Consider the following 24,980-nt stretch of genomic DNA (forward strand, 5'->3'; position numbering starts at 1 on the left):
TTTCTTACAGGTGTAAATGTTTGTTACCTAGGTCCTCGAATGTAGATAGTAGTGCATCTATTATGATTCTGAGTTCATTTGATATAAGTAATCAATAAATTCTATTATTATTGATTAAATAAAAATGTGTCTGATTGATAAGGCATATATGGCTGTGGCTTGACTAGCATTGTAAAGCAGTCTAGCTGTGTAGGTAGGAAGGTAAAAATCTCTGCCATTGTCCCTAAGCTGGTACACAGCAGTAAATAATCTTTTTAACATCTTGTACTCCCTGTTGGCTGCCATTTTAAATGCTATATATATGATCTTGTGAAACTTCATGATCAACTGCTATTTTTCGTGCAATAATTAAAAAGAATGAGAGCTTGACTGTAGTGTTTGTGGAAATTCAAAGTTCAATTTTATATATATAATGTAGGATTTCTGTCACTTGTTCCATATCAAGTCAAGTTGTTAGGTTTTGTTTTTCCCCCAAAATTTTGCTGGTCTGATAATATTAGCCTTTTTAGTGACTGGAGGATCAATATTAGATTGTTTGGTGCCACGGAAACGTGAATATAAACATATACATATATATAACTGTGTACTATAGAATGTGACAGGGACAGAAAATGGATGATCTATTAGTGATAAATGAACACAACTAGCTACAAACCATATATTTGATCCTTGTCATTATCAGATTGGCTCAGGGGATATTGGAAGTGTCATTAATCAATGGTGAGAGACCTTGTGGCTGGTAGCAGTGAAATGACTGTTGTAAGGTTACCTTAACCTCAGTAACTGTCGGAGGCTCCCTGATTACATTCACTTAGGTAATTAGTGTGAACTTGAGAGATCATCTACCCACAAATGATGTGTTCAGTCAGTATAGTCTAGAGAGGAGGGATATCAGTAAGTTACAGTATAGTTTCATGGCAATATGTTGCTAAACCTGGTGTTGCATATTTATGCTGCTGGGAGGTGGGAGAGAGTGAGTGGGGAGGGGGGAGGGGGGGGGGGTCAATGTGATCAGTTGTAGAACTCCTTGTTATGATGCCAAGGGTATACATAAAACAAATATCTTAAAGTTCTCAAGGTATATGACATTTGATGTCCACTCCTGTTCAGAAAGGAAAGGTTTAGTTCCAAACCTGTTGTATATTTGATAACCTACTCATTGTCTGGGAGGTATTTCTTAATGCAGAGTTATCTTCTCTTATAAGCAGGTATTGATTGTTGCATCATTCGATTGTGAAAGAAAATGGTGTTGTTTTCTCACGAATTGTTATGATGTTACTTTCACAAACAAATGACGCAACAATCAATACCCACTCACATGATCAGATAACTCTGCATTACAAACCTTTTATACATCTACTGTCCATACTGTGCCTTCCATATCACTAGACGTGCTTCATGGATAACGCATCACTTATAAATTTTCTGATGCATATTTTGACGAATTTTATCCAAAATTTAAGCCTGGAAGAAGATTCTCTTGCGATTTCCTGGTTAATAAGGTATATTTCACCCATTATGTCTGGGAAAACTAATTATGAAGTAATCATTTAGACTGCACTGGCATCTGTGTTAATGCAGTAATTGTTGTTTATACTGTACCTATATTTGACACTTCTGTATGCTTGAGGTGCCATTCACCAATCTACAGTAGAATTAGACATGACTTGTATATGGAGCTCTTGCTTCTATTTAAGTCAGTTTTTACCTTCTGGTGTAGTTTATTCTATTATTAGAATTAGACATGTCAATATTAAGACTTGTTTATTGAGCAAGAGTTATCTATGACAGCATCCTCTTGTTTCTATATTTGTATGAAAACACTTTTGTTCAAGTTACTGTTAAACCAGATATATTCATGGGGCTCAAATTGTGTGCTTTTCTAAAAATATACATTTTCATTGGCACTGTCTTTTGTGGATAAATCTTGGTAAGGAAATCCACAAGTTCTACATACAATTCTAGTTTCTATGTTTTTATTATTTTGAAGATTCCTAAAAAAACAACAAAAATAAATACCCTAAAATATAAATTATTTTATAGAACATACAATTGAACCCTTACAAAGTCTTCTTCTTCAGACCTGTTTATAGTGTACACAGTTATTTATCAGTATTATAATGCAAGATTTATAATTGCACTGACCAGTGCTAGCAGCAGCCAAGACATACAAAACCTGATCTTATGTCCAGGAACACCTAGTATAAATAGAAATTTCATGACCCTGGATTTAATTATCAAACTACAAGTGTTGACTGCTGATGTAGGAGGCTGCTGCTTGTGATACAGGTGTACTATGTGTCTGAGCTCTCTGGTCAGAACCACTGGGTCAGTGATGTACACAGTGGCCTGTCTACTTATCGCCTGGGAACTAGTGTATACAATAAATAATTCTTCATCCTTCAGAAAACATGGCATGTAAAAGGAAGTCAGACTTATCATGTTATCAAAAGATAAAAATATAGGAAATAAACACAATCTTCTTCAGGTGAAATGGAATGTTTGATCCCTGATGCAAGACAGATTTTGAATAGAGGATATCTTAAAGTCAACTGAATGAAAAATCTAGAATGGTGAATCTATGTATAGAACACATTGCTGGAAGGCTGATTATTTATTCTGTTGATCAACAAAAACAGAGGCAGTTTCAGGAAGTCTTGTGTATATTATGAATGTAAACAGCTGATTAAAAATGTGGGTCAAGATCATACATATGTCTGTAATATAGCAGGTTATACAGTACATCCTCATGACCATCTGGTATGACTTTATAGAACTAATCATTATACCCCCCTCTTAGATAAGGAGGAAGAGGGTATATTATCATAATTATTTTGTCTGTTTGTCTGTGGTCATCAGTCAAGGTAAGAAGTCAGAGGTCACCCTGGGCCACTTTTCTAAGAAAAGCTTGTGCACAAGTTTTTTCCATGAACCCCTTTATGGGTTTAAATAAATGTCCCCTATATATGATTGTTTATACATATGCTCTTTTTTTGTCATTTTTTAATGGTTTCTAATCAAGCTAAACATTTATATTCAGGACTATGATATCAGAGATGTGTTTAAGTTTTGGGGTTTTAGCAATATATATAGAGTCAAGGTCATCCTTACTATTTTACTAAAATCTCCACCAGAAGTAAGTGTACATTGTGGCTTCATTCCTGGAAGGATTTTGATCAAACTTGGCATCTATTGTCTCAAGGTCAAGTTTGAGTTTCAGAGGAGGATGGTCAAGGTCATTGTTACTTATTTTTAGAAAATCAGTGTTAGCATTTTACTTGCCTCATTCCTAGAGGGATTTTGATCAAACTTCAAACACTTGACAATCTCACACATAAGTGGAACCATGAGGGAATCTCACATTTTACCAAATTTTAAGATGAAAATTATGCGTTTTGTGTACAAGTTATCTCATGAATTCTTCAACAGATTTTAAATTGAAATGATTAGGGACTTAGGGGTATATGTGAGCCCCTGCTGACTTTCTTTTTATGTAGTTCAGCTTTCTGTAATGCTTGATCAAGCTAATAGTTCAAATTTTAATACCTTTTTTGTCATTTGCTTTTTTTTTGGTCTTTTCCAATTGCCCTTTGTCCGTGGTCTATCATCCATCTGTCCGTAAATAATATTTGCTATCACTATTTCTTGAGAAGTACTGTATGGATTTTTCTCCCATTTCATACGTAGGTTACCCTTGGTCCCTAGTTGTGTCTGTTTGATTTTGAGACTAATCAGAAAAACAAAATGGCCAACAGGCAGCCATCTTTGATTTTTTCAACGAAGTTTGTTATGGTTATATCTTGTGGCTCCTCTTGATCTGTAGTTGGTTCAGCGATTGTGAATTTTGTAGTGAAGTTTGTCATCGCCATTTCTTAAGAAGTACTCACAAATTTCCTATGTAGGTTCCCCCTTGTCCTTTTTTGTGGCTATTTAATTTTGGGACTGGTCAGGAAAACAAAATGACTGAAAGGTGGCCATCTTAGATTTTGACTTTTAAAGTTTGTCATCACTATTTCTTGAGAATTTCTGTATAGATTATTGTCAAATTTCAGGTTTAGGTTCCCCTTGGTCCTTACTTGTACCTGATTGATTTTGGGACTCATAGAAAAAAAACAAATTGGTCAACAGGCAGCCATCTTGAATTTTGCAGAGTGAAGTTTGTTTTAGTTATTTTTTGAGGACTACAGCCTAGATATTCCCAAATGTCATGTGTCAGATCCAATTGGACTCTAGTTATGCCCATTTGATTATAGGACAGTTCAGAAAAAAAGATATGGCTTCAAGGCGACCATCTTGGATTTGGCAGTTAAGGATTATTATCGCTATTTCTGCAAAGGAATGTTCAAATTGCTTATCATTAAGAGCAAAAACATGGGAGAGAAGAGAAAAGAAGGGGAAAGATCTCACCTTCAAAGAACAAATGAAGATCAAACAATATTGGGCACCAAGATCCCTTTCGGATCTCTTGTTTAATTTCTTTTTAGTTATTGTTTGTGCTCACAGTGTCATTATAGATTGATTTAACGAAATCTTTGTTTTTTTAAGTTAAAAAAAATAAAAATGTTATATAGGGATAAGGGATAGGGAAAAAATCTACACATGTCAGATACCTATCAAAGTCTTGTAGTCTTGAACCAAATACCAAACTCTCAGTAAATTTTTCGTTAGATAACATAGCCATAATTAATTTCTGGTTGATACATAAAGCAACTGATGAAAACTACTAGCAGAGCTAATGAGAGCATTGTGGCAGAGTTCGTGTAAACTATATCATTAGAGTTATACAAATGTTTTCGAATCTTGTATCAGATATTATGATAGCTGTTTCTTTTCTAGCTATAATTCTTTTAGACAAACTAGAATATCTTTTTATTTTTCATATATTAATCCTCCATATGTTACATACTTTTGATTTCTATTATACTGCTTTTTACAAGATGAAGGATAGAGTATCAACGCCTGGGATTCGGTTGTTAGTACATATCGTCTATGGAGCTCTGCTAGAATACTCCTGTATCCACCTAGGATTCCTGCTCCGACATATCTATCGATCAGTACCACCCACGGGACATTGCACCCCTCCACCCCTTTTTTTATTTTTATACTGCTTTTAATACACATATGCAGATACTTTTTATGAAGACTACCTAAACAGCTTAAACTGCTGAGGAATGATGATTCTGTGTCACTGAATTGCTTCCTTAATCATGTATACACACATACGGTATATGGTATGAAAAGTATTAGATAATATAATTGGTAACATCCTACTGTGATACTACATTCCATTGACTGTGGTCATACCAATTACTTTTTACGCCCTGCACTTAACATCACACACACTGACTTCAATATAAGGAAAGTTACAGCTACAACAATGAGCATTTCTAAAGGAATGACATCAAACGAAAGTTTATTCTTAAAATGTTCATAAATGATCGTTGTTAATGTGACATTATGAATTTAGAGATGACATAGGTATGACATTTGTTTAAGGACAGCATATTTGTAATTTTAAGCTGACATATATACATGAGGTGCTGTTCTATACATCTCTATGGAGATGTGATGCTTTTGAATTTCATCATTAGAGGGTGTGGTGTATTGGTGAGGTGGAAGGGGGTGTGGTGTATTGGTGAGGTGAAGGGGGTGTGGTGAATTGGTGAGGTGAAGGTGTGGGGTGTATGGGGTGTGGTGTATTGGTGAGGTGTATTGGTGAGGTGAAAGTGTGAGGTGTATAGGGTGTGGTATATTGGTGAGGTGTATTGGTGAGGTGAAGGTGTGATGTGTATGGGGTGTGGTGTATTGGTGAGGTGTATGGGGTGTGGTGTATTGGTGAGGTGAAGGATGTGGGGTGTATGGGGTGTGGTGTATTGGTGAGGTGTATGGGGAGTGGTGTATGGGGTGTGGTGTATTGGTGAGGTGAAGGTGTGAGGTGTATGGGGTGTGGTGTATTGGTGAGGTGTATGGGGTGTGGTATACTGGTGAGGTGAAGGGGGTGAGGTGTATGGGGTGTGGTATTTTGGTGAGGTGAAGGTGTGAGGTGTATGTGGTGTGATGTATTTGTGAGTTGAAGGTGTGAGGTATATGGGGTGTGGTGTATTGGTGAGGTGAAGGTGTGGGGTGTATGGGGTGTGGTATATTGGTGAGGTGTATTGGTGAGGTGAAGGTGTGAGGTGTATGGGGTGTGGTATATTGGTGAGGTGTATTGGTGAGGTGATGGTGTGATGTGTATGGGGTGTGGTGTATTGGTGAGGTGTATGGGGTGTGGTGTATTGATGAGGTGAAGGATGTGGGGTGTATGGGGTGTGGTGTATTGGTGAGGTGTATGGGCAGTGGTGTATGGGGTGTGGTGTATTGGTGAGGTGAAGGTGTGAGGTGTATGGGGTGTGGTGTATTGGTGAGGTGTATGGGGTGTGGTATATTGGTGAGGTGAAGGGAGTGAGGTGTATGGGGTGTGGTATTTTAGTGAGGTGAAGATGTGAGGTGTATGGGGTGTGGTGTATTGGTGAGGTGAAGGTGTGAGGTGTATGGGGTGTGGTGTATTGGTGAGGTGAAGGTGTGAGGTGTATGGGGTGTGGTGTATTGGTGAGGTGAAGGTGTGAGGTGTATGGGGTGTGGTGTATTGGTGAGGTGAAGGTGTGAGGTGTATGGGGTGTGGTGTATTGGTGAGGTGAAGGTGTGAGGTGTATGGGGTGTGGTGTATTGGTGAGGTGAAGGTGTAAGGTGTATGGGGTGTGGTGTATTGGTGAGGTGAAGGTGTAAGGTGTATGGGGTAAGGTGTAGGGGGTGGTATAGAGAATGAGGTGTAGGGGATACATGGTGGGTGGGGGTGACATATCTTTGACTTTCCTCCATAACTTCTCTCAGCTAAACTATCCTTCAACACTTAATAGTAATTAAACACACAGATACAAGCACACTTAATAGTAATTAAACACACAGATACAAGCACACTTAATAGTAATTAAACACACAGATACAAGCACACTTAATAGTAATTAAACACACAGATACAAGCACACTTAATAGTAATTAAACACACAGATACAAGCACACTTAATAGTAATTAAACACACAGATACAAGCACACTTAATAGTAATTAAACACACAGATACAAGCACACTTAATAGTAATTAAACACACAGATACAAGCACACTTAATAGTAATTAAACACACAGATACAAGCACACTTAATAGTAATTAAACACACAGATACAAGCACACTTAATAGTAATTAAACACACAGATACAAGCACACTTAATAGTAATTAAACACACAGATACAAGCACACTTAATAGTAATTAAACACACAGATACAAGCACACTTAATAGTAATTAAACACAGTAAGGAGTTGTGGTATAAACACAGATACAAGCACACTTAATAGTAATTAAACACACAGATACAAGCACACTTAATAGTAATTAAACACACAGATACAAGCACACTTAATAGTAATTAAACACACAGATACAAGCACACTTAATAGTAATTAAACACACAGATACACAGCACACTTAAAGTAATTAAACACACAGATACAAGCACACTTAATAGTAATTAAACACACAGATACAAGCACACTTAATAGTAATTAAACACACAGATACAAGCACACTTAATAGTAATTAAACACACAGATACAAGCACACTTAATAGTAATTAAACACACAGATACAAGCACACTTAATAGTAATTAAACACACAGATACAAACACAAGTAATTAAACACACACTTAATAGTAATTAAACACACAGATACAAGCACACTTAATAGTAATTAAACACACAGATACAAGCACACTTAATAGTAATTAAACACACAGATACAAGCACACTTAATAGTAATTAAACACACAGATACAAGCACACTTAATAGTAATTAAACACACAGATACAAGCACACTTAATAGTAATTAAACACACAGATACAAGCACACTTAATAGTAATTAAACACACAGATACAAGCACACTTAATAGTAATTAAACACACAGATACAAGCACACTTAATAGTAATTAAACACACAGATACAAGCACACTTAATAGTAATTAAACACACAGATACAAGCACACTTAATAGTAATTAAACACACAGATACAAGCACACTTAATAGTAATTAAACACACAGATACAAGCACACTTAATAGTAATTAAACACACAGATACAAGCACACTTAATAGTAATTAAACACACAGATACAAGCACACTTAATAGTAATTAAACACACAGATACAAGCACACTTAATAGTAATTAAACACACAGATACAAGCACACTTAATAGTAATTAAACACACAGATACAAGCACACTTAATAGTAATTAAACACACAGATACAAGCACACTTAATAGTAATTAAACACACAGATACAAGCACACTTAATAGTAATTAAACACACAGATACAAGCACACTTAATAGTAATTAAACACACAGATACAAGCACACTTAATAGTAATTTAAACACACAGTAATTAAACACACAGATACAAGCACACTTAATAGTAATTAAACACACAGATACAAGCACACTTAATAGTAATTAAACACACAGATACAAGCACACTTAATAGTAATTAAACACACAGATACAAGCACACTTAATAGTAATTAAACACACAGATACAAGCACACTTAATAGTAATTAAACACACAGATACAAGCACACTTAATAGTAATTAAACACACAGATACAAGCACACTTAATAGTAATTAAACACACAGAACAACACACAGTAATTAAACACACAGCACACTTAATAGTAATTAAACACACAGATACAAGCACACTTGGGTAAAACTGATGATGGGTAAATAATTAAGGATTTATTACCAGATGGCATTCATTATAAAGCGAAGCCTGAAAGAAGATGTTATTTTCAACAAAAATGTGTTTATTCATTAGGTGTGTAGATACTGCTGTGATGAATGGTTGTCTGGAGGCACTATGATAGATAATTTCTATTCCAGTAAGGAGTTGTGATATAAAATTCAGTGTTAAACAATATTTACTGACCAAAGAGGTTTTTCCTGACATACATAAACTAAAAAGTAGGTGTTATGGTTTAAAAAAAAGGGGGCAGAAACAGCAGTATGTCGACGAATTATTCATAAACACTTAGAATTGGTAAAAGAGGACAAGTTTCTCTACAAACACTAGAAACAATACCAGGAAAATTAGGCCCAGACAAAATTAACATTAAAACTGGTGAAAAATTATTAGGACAATAAGACCTAGTGAAAAAGTATAAACAGTACAGAAGACCTGGAAAATAAGATAATAGGATAAGACCTGGTGAAAAAGTACCATGAGGATAAGACCTGGTGAAAAAGTACCAGGAGGATAAAACCTGGTGAAAAAGTACCAGAAGGATAAGATCTGGTGAAAAAGTACCATGAGGATAAGATCTGGTGAAAAAGTACCAGGAGGATAAGACCTGGTGAAAAAGTACCAGGAGGATAAGACCTGGTGAAAAAGTACCAGGAGGGTAAGACCTGATGAAAAAGTACCATGAGGATAAGACCTGGTGAAAAAGTACCATGAGGATAATATCTGGTGAAAAAGTACCAGGAGGATAAGACCTGGTGAAAAAGTACCATGAGGATAAGACCTGGTGAAAAAGTACCAGGAGGATAAGACCTGGTGAAAAAGTACCAGGAGGATAAGATCTGGTGAAAAAGTACCAGGAGGATAAGACCTGATGAAAAAGTACCATGAGGATAAGACGGATAAGACCTGGTGAAAAAGTACCAGGAGGATAAAACCTGGTGAAAAAGTACCAGGAGGATAAGATCTGGTGAAAAAGTACCATGAGGATAAGATCTGGTGAAAAAGTACCAGGAGGATAAGATCTGGTGAAAAAGTACCAGGAGGATAAGACCTGATGAAAAAGTACCAGGAGGATAAGACCTGATGAAAAAGTACCATGAGGATAATATCTGGTGAAAAAGTACCAGGAGGATAAGACCTGGTGAAAAAGTACCAGGAGGATAAGACCTGGTGAAAAAGTACCAGGAGGATAAGACGGATAAGACCTGGTGAAAAAGTACCATGAGGATAAGACGGATAAGACCTGGTGAAAAAGTACCATGAGGATAAGACCTGGTGAAAAAGTACCATGAGGATAAGACAGATAAGACCTGGTGAAAAAGTACCATGAGGATAAGACCTGGTGAAAAAGTACCAGGAGGATAAGACGGATAAGACCTGGTGAAAAAGTACCAGGAGGATAAGACCTAGTGAAAAAGTACCAGGAGGATAAGACGGATAAGACCTGGTGAAAAAGTACCATGAGGATAAGACGGATAAGACCTGGTGAAAAAGTACCATGAGGATAAGACCTGGTGAAAAAGTACCATGAGGATAAGACGGATAAGACCTGGTGAAAAAGTACCATGAGGATAAGACCTGGTGAAAAAGTACCAGGAGGATAAGACGGATAAGACCTGGTGAAAAAGTACCATGAGGATAAGACGGATAAGACCTGGTGAAAAAGTACCATGAGGATAAGACCTGGTGAAAAAGTACCAGGAGGATAAGACCTGGTGAAAAAGTACCAGGAGGATAAGATCTGGTGAAAAAGTACCAGGAGGATAAGATCTGGTGAAAAAGTACCAGGAGGATAAGATCTGGTGAAAAAGTACCAGGAGGATAAGACGGATAAGACCTGGTGAAAAAGTACCAGGAGGATAAGACCTGGTGAAAAAGTACCAGGAGGATAAGACGGATAAGACCTGGTGAAAAAGTATCAGGAGGATAAGACGGATAAGACCTGGTGAAAAAGTACCATGAGGATAAGACCTGGTGAAAAAGTACCAGGAGGATAAAACCTGGTGAAAAAGTACCATGAGGATAAGACGGATAAGACCTGGTGAAAAAGTACCAGGAGGATAAGACCTGGTGAAAAAGTACCAGGAGGATAAGACCTGGTGAAAAAGTACCAGGAGGATAAGACAGATAAGACCTGGTGAAAAAGTACCAGGAGGATAAGACCTGGTGAAAAAGTACCAGGAGGATAAGACCTGGTGAAAAAGTAAGAGGAGGATAAGATCTGGTGAAAAAGTACCAGGAGGATAAGACCTGGTGAAAAAGTACCTGGAGGATAAGACCTGGTGAAAAAGTACCAGGAGGATAAGACCTGGTGAAAAAGTACCAGGAGGATAAGACCTGGTGAAAAAGTACCAGGAGGATAAGATCTGGTGAAAAAGTACCAGGAGGATAAGACCTAGTGAAAAAGTACCAGGAGGATAAGACCTGGTGAAAAAGTACCAGGAGGATAAGACCTGGTGAAAAAGTACCAGGAGGATAAGACCTGGTGAAAAAGTACCAGGAGGATAAGACCTGGTGAAAAAGTACCAGGAGGATAAGACCTGGTGAAAAAGTACCAGGAGGATAAGATCTGGTGAAAAAGTACCAGGAGGATAAGATCTGGTGAAAAAGTACCAGGAGGATAAGATCTGGTGAAAAAGTACCAGGAGGATAAGATCTGGTGAAAAAGTACCAGGAGGATAAGACCTGGTGAAAAAGTACCAGGACGATAAGACCTGGTGAAAAAGTACCAGGAGGATAACACCTGGTGAAAAAGTACCATTAGTGGTGTTCTAGATGGTATGTCTCCATGTGGAAAAACATGTGGTTTACAGTTTCCTTAATTCTACATGAAGCTACTAATTCTTAATTCATTTGATTGTATGCATGGTAGTGGAAGAATTGAAACTTTACACGCATTTCTATCACAAGCATTTCATTTATCTTAATTACATGTATAAGAGAGTCATTGCCCTTGAGAGTTTCTTGGCTGAGCAAAGTCACGATTTTCCTTTCCAATACTCTGACATATAGAAAGGATTATCATTGAAATATCTTCAGCTGTTACATCAATTTCTGCATAAATCCATTCCTACATAAATATCAAAGCTCCTTTGATAAATTTCTCTGACAATTTTCCCAGACAACAGACATTAAATCTAAAGCAGGGCGATGACATTACCAGAACACTGTGTAAAACAATGTAGGTGGTTATGATAAGTTATCAAGTCCAGAAAGCATTCCAAATACCCAGGGATGGAACAGCCTGTTTTTATAGTAAGAAAAGAAACAATATTTGTGCTATGCACTGTTTGTTAATTGGTGTACAGTTGAAGAAAAGGATTTTGTAACAAATCTCTTTATCTTCAAGAACAGAGCTAGGCTACATTTAAAGAGGAGACCATATGTTGAACCATTCAGTATACAATTTATGTATGTCCTTATGATATAAATCATACAGATAAAAATTGTAGGAACAGGTGACATTAATGTGAGCTAGTGTCAACACAAATAGGAAACCAAATATAAGATGGTCTAGAATTAAAATTAATTAGATTTTCATTGAAATGCAATCACTTGAATTTAGAGAAACATGTGGTTAGGACCAAAATAGCCTAGTTTACTTTTCCTTGATGTAAGGACAAAATTGGACCAGGAAAACTAGTAAGTTTATACTAATCATGTTACTTACTAGATTGTACAGGCGGTATTTCCTGGCTATCAGATAGCTTGTTAAAATGCTTCCTGTTTGTCGTCATATTTCTAATCAAAATCGGGATCAACAGATGCTTTCTTAAAAGTTTATCTATACCAGGTAGGCAAGATAAGTAAGTTAAGATGCCATGAGAAAATCGGATTATTGTTTAGGATATAATAAATGATTTGTGCCACATGCTTTGTCTAAAAAATTGTAATTATTTTCTTTAAAATGAAATGTATTTCCTGATAGAACATATCCAGCAAATTCATAAAAATTGATAATACTGTCTGGACCATTTGGTACAATATCGAGGACAGAAGGAATATTCTTCCCTCAGACACAATATCAGGGACACAAGGAATATTCTTCCCTCAGACACAATGTCAGGGGCACAAGGAATATTCTTCCGTCAGACACAATATCAGGGACACAAGGAATATTCTTCCCTCAGACACAATATCAGGGACACAAGGAATATTCTTCCCTCAGACACAATGTCAGGGGCACAAGGAATATTCTTCCCTCAGACACAATATCAGGGACACAAGGAATATTTTCCCTCAGACACAATATCAAGGACAAGGAACATTCTTCCTCACACACAATATCAGGGACAATGAATGTTTCTCTTCAGGCACAACATCAGGAGCAAATATGTCTCTTCAGATTGGATTTGAACAATTTCGTAGAGTTCAAATTCTTTAATTTTCATTAAGGATTTTCTCTAGTAGAAAATTGATTTTCTGTGTATTTAAGTAAAAGTAATTTTCACTGAAATTTGGTGATAAATGAAATTGTTTTGTTTTGAAATCTTTTTAAGATTGAGCCCATCACCTTGGTGATATATATTGCTGCAGGTAGTATAAGAACTATAGTTAAGAGGATCACTATTGTGATATATTTTTTTATCACAGTTCTTCCGAAAGCTTATCATCTCAACAACTCGAAATGTCATAATAACCACATTCTCCATAAAGATGTCATCAATACTGGCTTCTAATCACCACACAGAACATTTCTGCCCACAGGGACGATTACTGTTATGTGGTTAATGTTTCTGATAGGCTGTGGTAGTGATGTATTGCTGTGTATCATATCGTTATTAGACACCTTTTGACATGCATTTACAAACTGCCCTAGGCTATATATGGAATTCCATATGATGTCTCCATTCATCGCTGGCAATTAAGGGAAGGAATTGTGTATCTAGTTTAACTGGTGTCCCTATTGACATGGTTTACTTCCAAGGTCAATCAGATTGTCCTGGTCATTTGCACTTTTACTTTACAGCCTGACTGCAGTTTTGACGATTTTTTTCTTCAGAAATTGTTTTATTTTTATTCATATGCTTACTATAAGACAGACACGGGTTGTTCAAAGCTTGCAGAGATTGTAGAGAAATGAAATTCAAATGGTTGCATTTAAGAAATAAGAAATCAAAAAATTTTGGTTGAAACAAAAACTATAACTCAGATCAGATATCTAAACAAATCTTGCTGTGAAGTGAAATGAAAGGATAAAGATTGTTTTATTTATATTTAAAATTTCGATGTAATACTGCACAAGTCTAGCCAAACATCCATCAACTGTGGTCATGTCAGATAATATCAAGTTTTAATTTAAAAACAATTTTTACAATGATTAACTTTTGGAAAAAGGAGAATTTAAAAATCAATGTTTTGGTTTGAATTTTTAATGACCCAGAATTATCCCAACATTTTCAAATTTTGAATTTTATATATACCGTATTTTGCCGCCTATAACCCGCAACTTTTTCCCTCGCAAGTTGGAGGTGAGACTTATAGGCCAGTGTACTTATAAGTGGACAAAACCAAAAAAATGGGCAGAACGGTGGGAAAAAGTAGTCCATTACAAATGTCATAAACTGGTTTTTAAGAATAACACATGTTTGTGACTGAAACAAATTGTGTAGAACCAATTACAGTAGTATACTAAATAATTTGAAGATTGCATCGAATAACATTCCGGGGGATTTAATTAATCATACCTGTTGATATGAAACCAAAAAAATTGGAAGAATGGGGGAAAAAAATGTAGTACCAGTACAAAACGTATGAGACGGTTTTTACGAGTACCATGTGTTTGTGACCAACAAATCGCGTATTTACCATTTAATGAAAATTAATGGAAAAACACACTATGGTCCCCACCATGTCCGTTTACACAGTGATATGCTATACGTCATGACGTGAAGAGGTCAAAATCTAGAATGGCCGCCATGTTTGTTTACGATGTCCGCAGCTTTGATGTGGCTTACAAAAATGTATTACAGGATTATAGGACTTTTATCAACATGCAAAAGCCTTCGTTAATATTAAACAGTACAGAGGTTGCAATGCTGTATGTTACATCAGGCCCTACCTGTACATTGGCAATTATTGAAGGCTCCAAACAAGTTCAATATTTCATGTATTTTAAAAGACCAGTATTATTTGAAAATACATCCGTAAAAAACAGGATTATTTGTGCAAAATTCATCAGTAAATTTTATGAAATGTTACACTGACAATCTTGATAAACTGCTTCTTGTTACCTGTTACTGGTATATCAAACATCAACAACAGTGGTTATCATATCCTTAAAAAGGATGCAGCTTAAATGTGAAAATCGATAAAAACCAGCCATGCGGCTTATACTCAGGTGCAGTTTATAGGCCAGAAAATATGGTACATAAATGAGTTTGTTTCATATTCTCCAAATCCCATATCTTTTTACCCCAGGATTCATGTTTAGTATTCTCAAAATCCCATATCTTTTTACCTCCAGGATTCAGTTGTGTTACCATACTATCCAGCTATAAGTGTATGAAGCAGGAAATTTACCATTTCTGGACAGAATTATTCTAGTTATGTATCACAGTCCATCCACTTATTGGAGATTCTGCTGTTGTGACAAATCTGGGTATTTTCAAAATTTCAAATATTTTTACTACTTTCAACCTAAAAAGTTGGAAATTTCTTTCTGAATGAGACACGTTAGTCTACAGTATTCCTGCTATTAGTACAGGGTATTTGATTAAACAAACAAATATGGATCCTCTAGCAGCGTCTGAGATTTATTGCCTGTTGCTAGCTATGTTGGATTATCTAGATAATACACATTATGATCAATCTTGCTTTTCCCACTGGGCACACCGCATGCAGTGTTAATGAGCAGTTACAGTGGTAATTGTAGCAGAATAAATGTCAGTGTTTATAAACAAGTTAAGCTATTGCCTACATTATTTTACTCCCCTGACCCAATTGTTTAAGCGGAAGTTTCAGGTTATAAAATATATAACACTATTATGATGTGTTCCAAGATTTTAATTAAACAGGAGACCTTTATTGCCACGGCAACTGGCTGTAACTGTTAAACGTACATGCATATTTTAATTTGAACCGTTTGTTCAGTTCCAGGCTATATTCAAGCATGTAACCCTGTTACCTTAATTCTGACTTCTGACCTTATTGCTTAGATCCAGACATGTGACCCATGTAACCCTGTTGCCTAGTTCCAGTTCCAGTTCCAGACATGTAACCCTGTTTCCTAGTTCCAGACATGGATATGGCCCTGTTGCCCAATTTCAGACATACATGTGGCCCTGTTGCCTAGTTTCAGAAATACATGTGGCCCTGTTGCCCAGTTCCAGACATGTAACCCTGTTTCCTAGTTCCAGACATGGATATGGCCCTGTTGCCCAATTTCAGAAATACATGTGGCCCTGTTGCCCAGTTCCAGTCATGCATGTGGCCTTTTTGCCCAGTTCCAGTCATGCATGTGGCCCTGTTGCCCAGTTTCAGGCATACATATGGCTCTGTTGCCCAGTTTTAGACATACATGTGGCCCTGTTGTCCACTTTCAGACATACATATGGCTCTGTTGCCCAGTTTCAGACATACATGTGGCCCTGTTGTCCTGTTTCAGACATACATGTGGCCCTGTTGCCCAGTTTCAGACATACATGTGGCCCTGTTGCCCAGTTTCAGACATACATGTGGCCCTGTTGCCCAGTTCCAGTCATGCATGTGGCCCTGTTGTCCAGTTTCAGACATACATGTGGCCCTGTTGCCCAGTTCCAGTCATGCATGTGGCCCTGTTGCCCAGTTTCAGGCATACATGTGGCTCTGTTGTCCGGTTTCTGACATGTATGTGGCCCTGTTGCTCGGTTAAAGAAATGCATGTGGCCCTGTTGCTTAGTTCCAGACATGCATGTGGCCCTGTTGCTTAGTTCTAGACATGCATGTGGCCCTGTTGCTCAGTTCCAGACATGCATGTGGCCCTGTTGTTCAGTTCCAGACATGCATGTGGCCCTGTGGCTTCGTTTAAGAAATGCATGTGACCTTGTTGCTTAGTTCCAGACATGCATGTGGCCCTGTTGCTTAGTTCTAGACATGCATGTGACCCTGTTGCTCAGTTCCAGACATGCATGTGGCCCTGTTGCTCAGTTCCAGACATGCATGTGGCCCTATTGCTTCGTTTAAGAAATGCATGTGACCTTGTTGCTTAGTTCCAGACATGCATGTGGCCCTGTTGCTCAGTGCCCGACATGCATGTGGCCCTGTTGTTCAGGTTAAGAAATGCATGTGACCTTGTGCTGAGTTCCTAATTTTAAATCAAATTCATGACCTCAATGTGTATCAATTCTAGGCTAGGAAAAAAATTATTCCCATTAATTTCCATTTTCCAGTTGTGTGTGATTTTTTTTTCTAATGTTCAAGATAATTACTTTTGATTGACTCCATCATTACTTAATTCCAGACTAAGGAAACATGTGAGCTGGGTTCGGGGTTACAGTCAGCCTCCTTCTAAAGCTTATCTTGTTTAAGTTGACAGGAACTTTTCTTCACTGTTTTAAGGATTATAGTGAGGCATCATAGCTTTGTGTGTATCTGGAAGGAAATTAGTGAAGAGATAACTTTACCCACTTCGTGTGTGAAGATTCTGAAGTTTGTCTGTGTTGTAAGTGATATGTTTGTATGAGAGTTTGGGTGAGCTAAACAGGATATAGCCCTATCATAACAGATCAGGAGCGCTCATGAAGAGAAGATAGTGTATATGTTGGTGTCAGACATAAAGATCATAACCTCACACAATACATGATTGTTTTGAGAAAATTTTCTTCTAATAAGCAAACAAGCTTGAGCCACTTTCATACCAGGTTGTTTATGAGATCCACGAACACTTTCTGGCATCTGACTGGTGTCAATGATGCTGACAATTTGTGTGCCATTTTACTCAGTGCCAGAGTTATTTCCTATTCTTGTCCCTAAATATCAGTCTTTGGTTAGGATCTGATTTCAAGTGCTGTTTTTTTGTGTATGATAAAATTAAGGACTGCAAATTTGTTAAAATTTCATTTGTATAAATTTGTATAGAATTGTAATTTTTATTCTTGATATATTCTATGGGATGAACTTCAGTGTTTAAATACAACTCTTAAAAAAATATGTCCTTGTGATATAGTACCTTATACTTAATCTTGGATGGTTTTGTTCCTGAAACATGTTATAGAAATTGAATATCTGATCATTATGTAAGAGTAGATATCATGATTAGAAACGCTTTTGAGATTTGAGAGGTGATTTTATACATCAGTACTATTGAGGCAACTCTGGACAATCAAGCTAAGTGGTAAATATAAAAATGTTGGTTGTTGTCATTCAGCGATTTCAACACTATTTTCACCATATCTGATTTTAGCAGGAAAAGGCTCTGTGAATGTAGATTTAAACTGATTGCCCCTCCTTTATAAATGAATAATTCAGAAAAACAACAAAGCAACGAATATATTTGATCAATAGAAGGAAAATAACTCTTTTGCTGTCACGATAACACAAAGTATGGAATTAAAAATAAATCTGGTGGTGTACAGGACCTTCATAAATATAAACAATATTCTGCTTGAATGTTCACTCTGAAAAGAAAGACATTTAATAATTTATTGAAAAAGCTCATTTGAAAATGGTTTTTAATTTTACTTTTAGTAAATAGTGAGTGACATCACTGATAAAATCTAGTGGATGATCAGATTATTACCCTGATTTTTATTAACATCAGTCACATTTACTCTATCATCTGTTGACAACCACACACAGTTGAACCAATCTTTATCAATTATCATGCTTAAAAATTGACTTTATCTCAATAATTTTCTGTTAACAACTACAGACATTATATTCAAATTTCCTGTTTCTTCTGATGTAAAATTTACTTAAATATGAGCTAGAAATGATATATAACTATAAAATTTGGAATTTTGAATAGATTCCAGATTTTAAGAATAGGGACTGTACATAGAAACATTACCAGAATTAATATTATGTAACATAGATTTAGGACTTGATGACTACTTTATCAAGAACTACGAATGCTCAATCTTTTCGATATAGCCCTTCTCAACCAACACATTGTAAAACTGCTTTTCTTTAATCCTGTCTGTTCTATTATAATTATCTTCACATTGTTTTTAATCAGAACATATTTACTCTTCACCAATTGAAAATGGAAATTATTAGTTTTCTTCTTTATTTTCAGCACAAGACTGCTTGTCGTTTATGCAGAAGGGAAGTGAATTGATTAAAGTACGCTCCAACAGTCGTCAGTACCATCGCACATTTATGTTAAACTCAGACATGACTGAAATACGATGGTATCCAACGTCTAAAAAAGCTCACAAAGCGAGAAGTAAGTATTCTAAAAACATAAAACCAAATAGGAAGAAAGCATTTTGCTTGTAAACTGTCGAAAAAGCAGAGTCAGGACGTTGAATTAATATTGCATTCTATGTGTTTCAATGGCGTTCAAGCTACATCAAAACAAATCAATAAAAAACGCTACTCTAGTAGTTAATACCAGTCCTTCAAAGAAAGATAAATTGTCTGATCACAAGAATTCAGATCTGTAACATTCTGTATTGGAGTTGTTGAATTGTTTTTTCATCTGGCCTAAAGGGCCATGTGTTAGTTTTTTAAAAATGCTACATAGTCTTAATATTTGGCCAAGGTTGCTCCTTATTACACAGTGAAATCCGTTCAATATCATGTTCCATTTGTCATGGGAAAATATGATAATAGGCAGAACATGATATTAATAGTTAACACATTTTTTCCGACATTTAAACCCAGAATTTAATTTTCAGAGGTACCAAACTGACTTGTCTCTAACCGATACTTTTTGATGACAATAAATTTGTAATTTGATTTGTTATTCCCATAGAAACAGTAATTTTCCTTGACGTTTGTTTGTTCATTCTTTGAAATATCTAAACTGTGTCATCCGCTAATGTTTTGCCGTATAATTTATTCACCCATTACTGTAAAGGCTTCATGATGGTGTATCATCACAAATTTGATTGTATTCAGTGTGTATCTCTGCAACTTCGATAAAATGTGTTCTGAAGATCACAACTTGGTATTGCTGATAAAAATAGCCAACAGAGTGTAAATTGTACCATTGAAGCAAAAACATGACATTTTGGTTTTCCACTAATCAGCTGTATTTTGTCGAGGGAGAAGAAAGACAAAAGTGGCGAGCCTCTGGTGACTCACTTTTGCCTTTCTATCCCGAGCCAAAATCCAGCTTATATTCCAAGACACTGACAATGTATTCTATTTATCCTGCAGCATTGACTGCAAATCAGAAATTCAAAACTTAAAAAAATATTTTGTTCAATCGTTGTTTAACAGGCGTTGTTGTTACGCTGAATTTTGCGTGATGACATACACCATAATTGCTCCCCATGGAAACAAAGTTTCTTCGACTATAACAGACATCTTCTGAATTTTCATAAATCGACTTGTTCATTACAACATGTAAAATTGCTTATTTTAACAACTATTTATATTTCTAAACAAAATATTTAAGTAAATTCAGAGAATAATTCTGTCAAATTACCACACAGCTGTTTTCTGTCACAGCGAAATACAGCGAAAATATATGTGGCAGGTGTATTTTGACAACAGCACTGCCAGTTGCAGGATAAAAAAAGATTCAATAGCTAGCTATAAAGAAATGAACTCAATTATGTTATTTTAGTCACAAATTATTAAGTCTTAGGATCATGACTTGGCCCTATGATAAAAACCACTGTTGCTAGATATGAAGAAATGAACACAATTATGTTATTTTTTTCCACAGCTGACTTGGACCTATGATAAAAAACACAGTTGCTAGATATGAAGAAATGAACACAATTATGTTATTTTGGCTACAAATACTAAGTCTTTGGGTCATGACTTAGACTTATGATAAAAAATATGGTTGCCAAACATGAAGTGATGAACAAAATAATGGATTTGTATTTCTCAAAATTTGCTATTGCATATTCTGCGAGGCAGAGTCTAATAGTATTGGTATCATTACCGTGAAGAAAATATGTTACCATTACTGCTGTAATATCCAGTGCAAGTTCTGTTTATACTTTAAATCGTAAGCCTTCTTTGGAAAGAAGTAATACTGACTAATGGCTTGATTACGCTACCAAATTGACGGATTTCATTTAAACATTGACGCAGCCTAATTTATACTCACATTTGACGTGACTTTCTGTTAAATAAAACAGTTTGATATTCTGTGTTGCTGAAATTGAAGCTTTTTTCTGTTGGTACTTTGAGTCTATAAGCATTTTCCATTACAATATGTGTCAGACTAATGATAAGGAATATAATCATTCAAGAACTGTATGGAAATGTTTGGTAATATAAATGACATCAACCCTAGTATAATGAATTATTCAAGACTTACAACTTGTGTATTATCAGCAGTCATTTGACAGGGAGATAATGGATAGGATGGATTACATTGTCTCTTTTCCATTGTCTCTAGTTCATTATGTAGTGAATATGGCAATGTTTGATTGATAAATCTCAAACCACAGTCCTGATGCATTTTCATTTAAATAGTAGACAGACTGTATTTTTACTGACACATTGAACATCGAGGCTGAGATTATGAATCCCAGATATACCTTATCTGCCCTGCTTGTACTTATCAATAATCATATAGAATGGGAACAAGGTTTAAGTAATAATCCCCTTCTGCCCTCCCCCCCACCTCCCCCCCCCCCTCCCCCATTATCTTTGTAGTTTTATTAGTTAAATGACTAATTTGCTCATTGTCAGTATAGTTTTGACCGGATGGTGTGTCCAGCTAAGGGCCTGCAGCAGTATACTCCAGTGTGGAAGCATTATAAATTTGGCCTCAATTCTGTGCTATCACAAGGCAGCCCAACAAACATATAGCAGTCTCCTACAAACACATGCAATTGCAACATGCTTTTACCTGATTTACAAAGGGAGGTAATCCATAAATGACCATAACTATTGATAGGATATTATGCAATATCGAGCCAAACCAAACTTGTGAGATCACTCATAGATGAAAACAGGAGCAAAATGTCCAAAAAACAACCTCCAATGTTAATTTTGTGTGTATATTACAGAACATCTGCTGTTTTACAACTTGAGTGAAAAATTCCACAATATCTTGGGTATATTGTTCTTTACTACATAGGCTTGTGAGGCCTGAAAGTGTCCAATAAAATTTCAGAATGACATGCATCTCCAGGCAGTTGGAGCATCCAATAGATAAGAGGACGAGCAATGGTTACAGAACTTACAATTATTTATACAAAGTGAAACATGACAACAAAAACTAGACTGATGAAGCTTTTATCATTATGCTACTACAATTTTTTTCAGATTTTCAGTTTGTTGTATTTTCAGCTCTTCATCATCACTAGAAATAACAAACAGAATAAACCATCTTTACTTAGGACCAAAAACAGAAATCACATATTTACTAATATAAACAGATTGACCTTCCTGAAAGATGAAGGGCACAGTTAAAAGTTATTGAGTAAGTCAATGTACTTGTGACACTATAATTCCAAAAATATTTGTGATGCAATGTTTGCTTGAGGATTAGTCCTCCCAAACAACAATGACCCTTATAAAGTTATCTTTCCTTTTTTACCTAGTTCCCATACAGATAATCAAGGAGGTGAGGGTGGGAAAGAACACAGAGGCCCTCAAGAACAAGGAGATTGCGGGTATCTACCAGGATGAGTGTGCTTTCTCTGTCATCTATGGAGATGAATTTGAGTCCATGGACCTGATTGCTAACACTGCAGATGAAGCTAATATTTGGGTAACTGGACTGACTTGTTTACTCACCACAAGCAGTAAGACCGTCACATGTAAGTAACACAGTGTAATTTTGACAAAACATATTCATATTGAAATCAGGTATTTGCATCTGTGTTGTCGGAACTCTTGTTAGCTAACAGCAGTTTCTGTAGTCAACTTAAACAGACTGAAGCAAAGCTGAAGGATTATCTTATTTTCCAGGATGTCTTCAGTAAAAATTACATGGAGCTTCTTTCGCTCTATAATGCTTTGAAATGACAAAAAAATAATATGAAAACCATAGAAATTGTTTGGAAAAAAACATGTATTAGAAGCCAACTATTTGGTCTAACCAAACACAGAAATGAAGTTCCTAGTGACAACTGGGCAAAGTAACCAGACTCTGCTGCCACTAACGCATGGCTGGAATCAATGGGATGTTGAGCTCTTCTTATCATATGTGGCCGACATTAGCAATTCATCATCAACATCATATGAAAAGAACGTAAATGTATACAATTTTCTAAAAATCCTCAGTGGATTTTGGATAATGATTGCTTATAATAGCTGACTGACAAAAGAACAGTAGGGAGTGCCTTGAAATTAGACAATTTATCACTGTGGAATAGTATGGATGATGATGACCGTCTCTGATACGCTTGTGTAGAAATCATGGCATTGTCTTTTTTAGCAATATTTCATCCAAACAGTATTTGTGCAAATATGTTAAAAGTTAAATTACTTTAAACAGCTTGGTAGTATGATGACATTAATTCAAGTTTTCAAATGGAAGTTTTGAAAATAGACAACTTTCATGTTTCAGATTGTCCTAAAAAAAGTTATATTAATGGGGAAATGGTGTGCATTGAAAACCTTAACCTCAGAAAAATACATTTGTAAAACAAATACAGACTTTGAAACCTTGGCGATCATTTGGAGTTGGGTTACCTAATGTCAGCACATAAAGTTAAAGTTCTCGACAGGAATCTTCTTTTGTCAGTAACTAATATATCCCAGTAGGTAAATTGCTTTTTGTTTTGTTCCATTTTGTTTTGTTGGGTTTTGTTTCTCAATTTTTCCCAGTCAGTGAAAAAGAGCAAAATTGAGATATTAATAAAAGGCTTTGGAAGTGCCTGTACTGCATCATTGACTGTCATACAACAACAGTTAAATCAGGATCATTATTGGTTTACTGAAGTCACTGTACTAACACCACACAACAGTAAAACACTACAAACAAATAAAGGTTACTTAATCTTTAGCCCATCATCATCAGGTGTTCCGATTGTCCTTTGTCTTTGGTCATCTCTCTTTCATCCACCCTATTTGTCTGTCCTTAAACATTTGCTATAATTAAAGGATATTAACGATTTACCATCAACATTTGAATTCTGCAGTTTTTTTTTTTTTGCTGGTTTACATGTTTCATCTTGTTATCACGATTCTCTGAAAAGAACTGGATATATCATTTATAAATTTCATATGAAGATTCCTCTTATGCCCTTTTGATTTTAGGAATATTCTGATAAATAAAATGACAGAAAGTTGGCCATCTTGGATTTAGTTATCTCTATTTCTTGAGAATAAGAATTCATATATAGGTTCTCCTTGGGCTTAAGGTGAGTCCTTTTGATTTTTAGACCTGTTAGAAAAATAAGATGGCTTTCCTGTGGCGCCCCAATTGATTTTGAGACTTATCAGTAAAAAATAAAAAATAGAATAAAATGGAAAGGCTGAAAGATGGTCATCTTTGATTTTCATTATCACTAAGTTTGTCATTGCTATTTCTTCAGAAATACTGGACAGGTCTTCCTCTTATTTCACCTTGGTCCAGAATTGTGCCCTTCTGATTTTGGGATTGATCAGAAAACAAAACAGCTGAGGATCATCTTTGATTTGTCAGTTCAGATTATTGTCATGATTTCTTCAGAGGAATTTTCAAATTTCATTTAACAATAAATAAAAACAAAGAAAATGATAGGAAAGAAGGAAAAGGATCCAATTTCAATAGATCAAATAAAGATCAAACAATTGTGAGGAGCATGGTCCCTATGGAATTTCTTTTTATCAATAGATGTTAATAAAGTCACTGTTCTACAGCTAGACACATTAAACACTTTCAATCCACATATCCTAGTAACTGTTCTATAACTGTGGTAAAACAACACTGTACACAGTGTCATTCCAATGCTGTTATAGGAAAACACGAAACAGGATCATAATCCAGTAGGCATTCGAAAAATAACGTGTCGTCGGGTATAAAAAAACGATTGAATTCAACACATCTTTGTATTGGAAATTATACAGAGGATGTTAGTTAGACCTCATCTGGAAG

At 35.9% G+C, this 24,980-nt stretch overlaps 1 protein-coding gene across 1 annotated transcript in view; it reads left to right on the forward strand.

The window, feature by feature from the left end:
• LOC132548433 (inactive phospholipase C-like protein 2) overlaps positions 1–24,980 on the forward strand; it is a 90,364-nt gene that overhangs the window by 25,232 nt on the left and 40,152 nt on the right. The window contains exons 2-3 of the mRNA XM_060212298.1: positions 19,056–19,205; positions 22,498–22,716. Coding sequence (XP_060068281.1) covers positions 19,056–19,205; positions 22,498–22,716 — 369 coding nt within the window. The remainder of the gene's footprint in view (positions 1–19,055; positions 19,206–22,497; positions 22,717–24,980) is intronic.

The sequence above is a fragment of the Ylistrum balloti genome, unplaced genomic scaffold (assembly GCF_031769215.1).
Source record: "Ylistrum balloti isolate Yb309-2 unplaced genomic scaffold, AGI_CSIRO_Ybal_v1 Utg370010, whole genome shotgun sequence".
NCBI classification, from domain to species: Eukaryota; Metazoa; Mollusca; class Bivalvia; order Pectinida; family Pectinidae; genus Ylistrum; species Ylistrum balloti.